The sequence below is a fragment of the Neopsephotus bourkii genome, unplaced genomic scaffold (genome assembly GCF_033783945.1).
Source record: "Neopsephotus bourkii isolate Nb327-2 ecotype Australia unplaced genomic scaffold, CSIRO-AGI_Nbou_v1 NB_1768, whole genome shotgun sequence".
In the NCBI taxonomy this organism is placed as follows: domain Eukaryota; kingdom Metazoa; phylum Chordata; class Aves; order Psittaciformes; family Psittacidae; genus Neopsephotus; species Neopsephotus bourkii.
The window spans coordinates 672,682-682,059 of record NW_026902242.1 but is presented as its reverse complement, the minus strand read 5'-3'; the positions used below and the strand labels follow the sequence as shown (position 1 = coordinate 682,059).

At 50.5% G+C, this 9,378-nt stretch overlaps 1 protein-coding gene across 1 annotated transcript; it reads left to right on the top strand.

The window, feature by feature from the left end:
* The first annotated feature begins 11 nt into the window (after nucleotides 1-11).
* On the top strand, nucleotides 12-8,614 carry ASB1 (ankyrin repeat and SOCS box containing 1). Its single transcript, XM_061378867.1, is given in 7 exon segments — nucleotides 12-86; nucleotides 191-337; nucleotides 2,456-2,758; nucleotides 6,670-7,055; nucleotides 8,151-8,174; nucleotides 8,177-8,289; nucleotides 8,291-8,614. Coding segments are annotated over 7 exon segments (1,155 nt in total). The 5' UTR covers nucleotides 12-33; the 3' UTR covers nucleotides 8,420-8,614.
* The last annotated feature ends 764 nt before the right edge of the window (nucleotides 8,615-9,378 follow it).

The window sequence follows — 9,378 nt, the reverse complement described above, 5'->3', positions numbered from 1 at the left end:
CGGGCCCAGCTGAGCCGGCGGCGCTGGGGGCAGATGGCGGAGGGCGGCCTCCCCGGCGGCGGGGACCCGCCCGCTGCCTCAGGCAGGTAACGTGGGGGATAGGGGCTCCTCCCGGGGGACGGGAGCCCCCGCTCCTCGCCTCGGGGTAGGGCTCAGCCTGGCTTCCCCTCCCGCCCCGGTCTCTCTCCAGCGCAGGTCGTAACCTGAAGGAGTGGCTGCGGGAGCAGTTCTGCGACCACCCCATCGAGCACTGCGAGGACACGCGGCTGCACGACGCGGCCTACGTGGGGGACCTGCCCACCCTCAAGAGCTTGCTGCAGGAGGAGAGCTTCCAAAGGTGAGGGAGGCGTCCTGCACATAGAAACACAGGGGCTGGGCTGGAAGGGACCTTAAAGCTCATCCAGCTCCAACCCCTGCCACGGGCAGGGACACCTTCCACTAGAGCAGGTTGCTCCAACCTGGATTTGAACACTGCCAGGGATGGGTGTTAGATGGGAGTGTACTTTGCTTGCCCCCCACAACCATCCCTCTGTGGTCTCCAAGGGGGTAAATCCTGAGCTGCTTTGTGAGTGTGCGTGTCCTCTGATTCCTTTCAGATCAGAGGAATGTCATACCATGAGAAATGGGGGCTTGTGTATGATGGAAGAAACATGCAAACAAGGATTAAAATCGACTATAAACCTGAAACACCCAATGTTATAAAATCTGCCCAGTGCAAAGTCTGGAAGCATGGGGATAGTTAATGAATTTTTCCGCACCACAGAGAAACGGCTGGTTTGAGTGCAAAATGTCTCCCAGCCTCAAAAAAGCATCCTTTCAGCAGAAGTGAGAATGAGGCAGCCGCTCTTTCTGCTTCTGGGCAGATGGGGGTGTTCAGAACCAGAGACTGGGTTGGGTGGGGGGGAGAGCTTAAAGCTCATCCAGCCCCCTGCCATGGGCAGGGACACCTTCCGCTAGAGCAGGTTGCTCCAAGCCCCTGTGTCCAACCTGGCCTTGAACACTGCCAGGGATGGGGCAGCCACAGCTTCTCTGGGCACCCTGTGCCAGCGCCTCAGCACCCTCACAGGGAAGAGCTTCTGCCTAAGAGCTCATCTCAGTCTCCCCTGTTCTGGCAGGTTAAAGCCATTCCCATTGTCCTGTCCCTACAGGCCCTTGTCCAAAGCCTCTCTCCAGGTTTCTTGCCGGCCCAGATTTCCTGTGCACGCCTGATTTGAGTTTTTTGCCTTATTTTGTCCCATATCACATAAAAACCCTGTGGCAGCAGGGCCAGGTTGACCTTCCTTGCAGGAAAAGCAATATTGGGTGGGAGGAGGAGGGCTGGAGGCTGCAGCACCATCACACAGCTGATGGAGTGAGAGGAGAACTGGCTTCTTTCAGGGTATGTGTGGGGTGGGCATCCGCAGACCTCCAAGGTTAAAGGGGAGCACTTTTATCATAAGACTTGAAAGATGAGGGCTTAACATGGTTAAAAAAGCCCCAGCTGTGGGATTGCTCTCCTGGCAAACTCTGTAAGCACACTGTATAGAAACTGCTTTGTCCTGTACCAGTTACGTGGGCTCATGGAGTGAGCCAGAAGAGCACATCCACTGCTGTGCTGGCTAAAGAGCATTTTCACCAGCCTATGTTGGCCTTAAAGAAATCTCTTCCTTTCTGTTCAAAGTGTACTGGCAGTGATTTGCAGAGAATTTGGGAGCGAGGGCTGGATGCTTATGAGACTTCTAGGGCTAACCTGAGATCTGCGTGATCATAAAGGCTAATGCAGGTTATTTCAGAGGGATCTAAGCAGCTGCCAGCCAGATCCATCTCTTCCAATAACCTGGAAAAGGCTCTTATGCCAATACACCCGCCCAGAGGGGATGCTAATGGCCTCCTGTTCAGATGGGGATCGCTGCACCTCTCCACTTTGCTGCTTGCTGGCAGGGCTAGGTTTCCCTGGATTTGTGTTTGTCATGCCGTGGTGCCTGGCTGCGTGTGGATGTTGCTGGCAGTGTGACATGTATGTATGCCTGCATTTCCATGTGCTGTTTCTTTCCTTCCTATGTCCTCTTGCTGTTTCCTTGCTGCTTTAATGACTTTGTGTCCCCTTTGGAGCAGCTTGAATTAAATGGTTGTGATCCCCAGCTTGGTTGCTGCTGATCTGGGACATTGCCCTGTAAAAAGGGACTATCTTACTTGTTTATTGGTAATTTTGATTGTGTTTTGATGCAGGGTTTGCCCTCACTGTGTATATGTGCAGCTGAGCTGCCATAAAGCCCGTCTCCCAGGCACTGTGGCGTAGCCTCCTATTATCAGCAGGAGCTTTTCAGGGCTGCTCTAAAGTGCCCCAAATGGGCAGGAAAAGCTTCATGGGAGCATTTTGGTTTCTCCCAGATCCTCCTTGGGGGCTGGAGGAGGTGGGGTGGTGGAAGGCAGCAGGAGGGCTCCTCTGATGGAATGCTTTCCCCTTCCAATGCAGACGGATCAACGAGAAGTCGGTGTGGTGCTGTGGCTGGCTGCCCTGCACGCCACTGCGCATCGCTGCCACTGCCGGCCATGGGCCCTGTGTGGACTTCCTCCTCCGCAAAGGGGCTGAGATCGACCTGGTGGATGTGAAGGGGCAGACAGCCCTCTACGTAGCTGTGGTCAATGGGCACCTCGAGTGTGCTAAGATCCTCCTGGAAGCTGGGGCTGACCCCAACGGCAGCAGACACCACCGCAGCACTCCTGTCTACCATGCGGCACGTGTGGGCCGGGCAGACATCCTTCAGGAGCTGATCAGGTGAGAGCTCAGGTACATGCTAGAGATGGGTGACTCTACCTCCCTCCTCTTCCCTTGGGCACTTTTCCCCCATGGGGCTCATCCATTCCCTCGTTGCATGCCCAGTGTCTCCGCAGGCCTAGTGAAGCTCACTAAGTGATGGACAGGGTGAGAGGATGGAGAGGTAGCCAAAGGGACATCCTTGTATTCCCCATTGATTGGCCCTGGCAACAGGTCTGTGCCCTGCTCTGTGGATCCCATGTCTGTTTTCCTAGGATGAAGCCCAAGAGAGGAATTTCTGTTTCTGAGCCCACCATCCACTATTCAGCCAGATCCAAATTGTTCAAAGTATCTTCCTCCCAAACTCTTACCTTGACTGCCAGCTCCATGGCCTGTCTGAATTTATGAGTGACGTGGATCTCCCAGTGAACAAAAAGTGTTTGGAAACTCATTTCTCCTTTGCTTAGCTCTGCTGCTCTGACCATTTTCTGCCCTTAGGAGGAGAGATGTTTGTCACTGGCACTGGCTGTTCCTGCCTGCCTGGTGTTTGCCCATCATTATGATGCCCTCTGTGGCATCTGGTTCAGTCTCCCCTTGCTAGAGATCTGATGCACAGCTCCACTGACGGAGTGGCATCTCTGAGGCAGAGAGTGATGGCCATCACTATAAGGTGATGAACAGTAACCTTAGATTTGGGTGGTGAGTGATTGGTGACCATCCGTCCCTCAGGAAACTGTCTCTGCAGCACCAGCAGTGCTCAAGATGTAGCAGCAGGCTGTGTGAACTTGACTTTCCTTCCTCTGTGGTGTGCTGTGATACTTCCTTTCTTCTAAATTGGAAGCTTTTTGTATAAGGGACTAAATGGGCTGTTGACACCAAATACTAAGGGAGCATCAGGGGAAAATACAGGTTGTAGAAAGAAATAATAAAAGAGAAGAAAGTGTGTTTGGATTCCCACAGAAATGCTGTCCAAGAAACCCATTCAGTGACCACAGATGCTAGAAAATAGCAACCAAAAGGGTTTGAGTAGCAACATTTCAAAGTACTTGGGGATTTTCTCCTCTCCTTTTTGCTTGTGGGGAAGTTAATTTTCCTACAAGGGCAGCTTTAAGGAAGCTGGCAGGTAGAAAGAAGGGGAGATGGTCCCCCCTCCGCTTTCCTTTCTCAAGCTGAGAGAAGGATGTCCCCATAGCCATGTGCTTGTCAGTACAGGCTTCAGCTCCCATGCTGCATTCCCAAGAATCTGCCCTGAGATATCTGCTAAGGCAGAATGAAATGTAGCAAATGGTGTTTCAGCAGCACAAGGGAGAGCTGATGCATTGATTTATGTGTCTACTCCTAGGGATACCTTGCCAGCAATATTAAAAGCAAGAGTTTGGAACACTTTCAGGCTTAAAAATGAACTGGAGTTTGTCCAATGTGTTTTTATTAGACAATGTCTCTCCCAAAGCTGCTAAGCTAATACCATATTGTCAGATTGCCCACAATTTCAAATATCTTGGAGGATGGATTTCACAGATCTCTTCAGATTTGCTTGCTTTCAAATGCAGTCTGTTGTTGCAGAGCTCACTTGGAGAGTTGTAAGATGTTGCTCTCAAAGGCTTTGGCAGGGGGAATGCAATGAGGAAGACACTTTTACTGGGATAGAAGGAAATACTTCAGCATATTCAACTCCAGAAACCCTCCTAAGTTCTAAAGAGAAAGCCCAACCCAGCCAGGCTTGCTGCAAGTGTCTAAACATCACCTAGTTCATCTCTTTGTTAATCATATGGTAGCACAATCAGGATTCCTGGATACTCCTATAATTGCTGAACCAGCTACCCAAGCAAGAGGTGAAACTGTATCCGTGAACAGTAAATACACACATAGCTATGGGATGGTGATCTGCTTTTTAACATGGCTGGTAGAAGTATTTATGGTTAGATTGCCAAGGTATAGAGATTACTTTCTTAACAGCTTGTGATGTGATCATGCCGTGAGGTTGGACTGTTGCACTGTACTTGCAGTACGACTGAGAGCTGACCTCATTATGAAGGATTAAGGGTGAGAGGATCCTTTTGCCACACTAAAACAGTGAAAAAGAGACCTGACAAATGGCCCTGCTGCCTCAGGTGCATGCTGAGCTTTGTATTTTGCTTTGGATTGAGGGTTTCCACTGGGGATTTTGATGACAATAGTGGGAAAAAGAGAACTCAAATAAAGGGATATCTGCTGTCTGGTCAGGATCATGGCCATAGGAGGCAGTGGCCCTACCAGTCTCCTGAGATCTCAGCCAAGGTGTTCATGCTTGGATGATCTTGCTTGTTGGGGTGAAAATGCACTGCATGCCCTTTGCAGCTCTTAGATAAGTTTCCCTGGGCCTTGTTCTGAGTGTGCTTCATTTAAATGTTCCCATCCTCTGGTTAAGTGTTTGCTGGATGGTGACCAGCCCCCTCCTTGGGCTGTGCTTGCCTTGAGGCAGGATTTGTCCCCAGGTGGTTTCCTTATTTGCTTTATTAACTGCAGAAAGGACTATAATGCTACCTAGGAAGACAGAAAAGTCTAGTTTTGTGGGGGGGACTGGTGAGTGAAGGAGGTTTTTATCCCTCTGTGGCGAGAAGGGACAGGGCTTTGCCTGATCTTGGTGCTGCAATTAAAACCAGCTACTCCTGAGGGGATTGTGTGTCTTCCACTTCCTTCCCATCCAAGCTGCATGTGAAGTAGATGGACACAGTGTCCCCATTGCTTGGGTGTTACCCAGCCTGGGGAAAAGAAATGCTTATTTCTGCTGTCTCTTCTTTCTGCAGCATTGCCATTTTCCAAATTGCTCTGCCAGAGAGCAGCACTTGGCCTTTTTTGCTCCCATTTATTTGGCCGCATTCTTCACTTCCTACAAAAAAAAAAAAATAAAAATGAAAAGAACCAAAGGCAATAAGCCCTCTTTTCTGCTTCATCACAACTTAGTGCCATCTGTACTTACTGAAAAGAAGTATGCTACGGGCACTGCTTCTGTTTCGTGATGATATTCGTGGCCCTTGAGCGGGGCTTCAGCCTGCTTGCATGGCATCTTGCAAGCCAAGCCCATGGCAGAGATACAGGATGTGGGTTTCTCTGTGGGGTAGGGCAAGGCAAAAAGCTTGGGAGGTTTGGTGCTGCAGCTCCTGGGGGTCCCCCCGGCAGCTCCTGGAGTGAGCTGTAATCTCTTGTGTGGTATCCAGTAGAATGTATAGCCTGTGAATGGAGCTGTGCAGGATGGATGCAGACAGGGGAGGGCCTGATGCCATTATTTTATGTCCTTCCAGTTTTCTGAGTTGAATACTAGGGAAAAGGCCTCTTTTTGACTCCCTGAAGGGATTTCTGATGGTATTCCAAGTGCCCTAGTTCCTTTGGGAGCAGGATTTTGACATGTGTTGCTGCTGAGCACAGATTTCTGTTTCCATTTCCGTGCTATCTGTGACAGTCAGATCGATTGTCTGTATTGCTTTTTGGCCTGTTTTAGCCTGGTGGGGAAATCATTTCACTGCATCTCTTCAACTGAGTAATTTGGAAGCATCCCTGCTCCCCAGCCAGCTCACTAGCATCCAGCATTACGTGGTGCTGGCTCAGGGCTGAGCCATCCCTTGTGCCAAGGCCGTGTTTGGCCAGCCCTTCAGGAGGGCAGGGAAAGATGTTTGCAGCTGCTCCTCCTCCCTCTGAAGCCTGGGTTGTTGTGGGCAGAGATACAGCTTTGCTTCTTGACGATCAGACCATGCAGGATACAGCATCCCCTCTCAGAAGCCCCAGCAGGCCCATCTGAGTGTAGGTATGGATGATACTTGGGTGGTAGGCCCCAGAGGTACCAAAGACAGGCAGGGTGCTCACTCTTTGGCCTCACCTCTTGCCATTTTGGGCTTCGGTTGTGGTGATGTTGGCCTTGTTTCCAAACCTCTGCTCTCCTCTTCTTTCCCAACCAGGTATGGTGCAGATGTGGATGTGAATCACCACCTCCCTTCCCACGGTCCCAGCCCTTCCCTGCGGCCCCTCACCACGCTGGTGGTCTGCCCACTCTACATCAGTGCTGCCTATCACAACCTCCAGTGCTTCCGGCTGCTGCTCCAGGCTGGAGCCAACCCGGATTTTAACTGCTGTGGGCCTATCAACATCCAAGGCTGCTCCCGGGGCTCCCCAGTGTGTGTGATGGACGCTGTCCTGCGGCATGGCTGTGAAGCAGCATTCGTCCACCTTTTGATTGACTTTGGAGCCAATCTGAACCTGGTGAAAGTGGAGGCCTTGGGAGTCGAATCCACAGGAAGGGTGAAAGTCAACCCTGAGGCTCTGCAGGTGTTCAAAGAAGCAAGGGGTAAGTAGCTTTGATTTACTGAAGTCTGGTTCTGTCTCACTCTGGATTCAGGAGAGTTCTTTGGAGAGTTTATTTGGGAGTTAGGAGCTGTTCAGATGGTAGCGTCCTCTTTTGGGTCTGTTCAGCAAAAAGGTGGTGTAAACAGATTATACCTAACTTAAAAGATAACTGGACTTTAACAAGCTGTTAAGCAAAGTGTGAATGGCTTCACCACCCCTGATACAGCTCCCCTAGAGCTGTTGCTGGCCAGGCAGGCATCAAGCAGGACAGGACTATGGGGCTGGCCTCTGTGGCTCCCTGGCACAGATCCTTGGTGTTGCTGAGCTGATGCTCTGCCAGCATTGATGACTCAACCCAGTGGCTTCCCCATGAGCCTCCAGCCAGCTGGTTTTCTCCTGTTGCGTTTGGTACATTCATGTGGTGGTTTCCTCCCTCTTGAGTTCTTCAACTACCAACGGTGCCTCTTGCAGCAGTTTGTAACTTTATCTTTCTTCCAGCTCCTTTTTCCGTTGCCTAACCATGTCCTCAGCAAGGTTTAGGCAGCATGGGCCTGTCAGAGCTGGGCTTTGGATATGTAGACCACAGGCAGGTTATGGCATATCCAACAAGATCCAGTTCTCCAAAGCCATGCAGGTGGACCCTCACTGTTCTTGGGTAAACCTGTGCTCTGCATGGGGAGGGACCCAAGAGGTGTATCTGGACAGGCTGCTTGGGCAGTGAAGCCACAAATGGTGGTAGCAAGTGGCAGGATGGTGGTGGAGAAAGGTGGGAAAAAGCTGGGGTTTGGAATTTCACATCCTCTGGAAAGCAAATGGGTTACAAAAGAAGTCAACCAGAGTTTCAGACCTGATCATGCCTAACTTTACCTGCTGTTTCTTTCTTTTTATGACAAAAATAACACCAGTACAGTGTGCGTCCTTGTTCCAGCAAGGGCAGCACCTCATAAAACCACCAGGCTCAGCTAGTGAAGGCCAGGCACCAGCTCCAAAGTGGAGTTTCCCTCCTGAACTCCACAGGAATTTCCAAGAGATTCAGGCTGTGGGATGCAACCCCCAGCTCCAAGTTATTCAGCTTTGCACGTGCCTGGTTTTTCAGATTGCTTGGACTTTTGCTGGGAAGAGGCACATGGTTTCCATTAAGCCTAAGTTTAGGAGGCAAATGGGACTCCTCAGGTAGAGCATGCAGGATAATGGAGTGGTGCCTTGGAGGTCCCGAATCAACATGGACACCACCAATGTGGATGTCTCTGTGCTGGAAGAGCTCTCCGTGAACTGAAAAGAAGCCATCAAAAGAATGTTGGTGGAAGGCCTCAGCTGGCCATCAATGCTGTTGTTTCCCAAGGGGGTGATTTAGAGCAGAAATAAAGTCCATGTCATCTTAAAACAATCTGAATAGCATAAAGCCTCCCACAGCCTCCCCTGGTGTGGATTTGGCAGTGATCTCTTGAACCCTCTCATGCAGGGACTGGCTTCATGGTCACAATCCCATGCAGCCTTCAGCATGCCCTTCCACACTGCGTGTGTGGTGGCTCATTGCGCCATGGCTTTGGCCTCCTCATGGGGGGATCTGTGCATGCTCTGCTCACAGCACTTGCCTTCATGTTGCTGTGTAGGATGGAAGGAGTAAATGACTCCTCAGCTGTCAGCCAGAGCTCAGCACAGTTTACACACTGTTAGCCCTCTCTCTGAGCCTCAATAGTTGTTCTCTTTCTTCCTTGCAGGCCGCACCCGGAGCCTCTTGTCTCTCTGCCGCATAGCTGTACGAAGAATACTTGGCAAATCCCGGCTGGATCTGCTCCATAGCCTTCCAGTCCCAGACCCCATTAAACAATTTCTACTTCATGAACGCAGTTAAAGGGCAACTGGCTGCTTTCTGGGACAGTTTGATTAAGTAAATGAGTGCACTGATAAAGCCAGATGCCAACCCTAACCCTTCCATCACAGTGAAACACCGTGCTGCTCATGGAGTGCACATAATTCCCTGCCCCTGTGATTTTCCCCTCCACATTTAGGGTGCAGTGATTTTGTGTGTCTATTCTTAAGCTACTGATTATCTCACTGGTGATTTCTTGTTTGCAACTGGTTGGGCGCTGAGGCCGGTAAGCATCTGTGGCTGTTACATGAGTAAATACAATACATCCTATAGCTGTTAGCATATGTCTGTTTGTTATGAATCTACCTCTGTTCTTGATCTCTGTTACACCTTGTGTCTCAGCATGGGGAAGTGTCTTTCCTCTTCCTATAGCGTACAGGGGAGTTTCTCCTCACTCTGGTGAAGGTTTTACAAGAGCACTGTTCTCTTTCTGCCATCAGTACCTGACCTT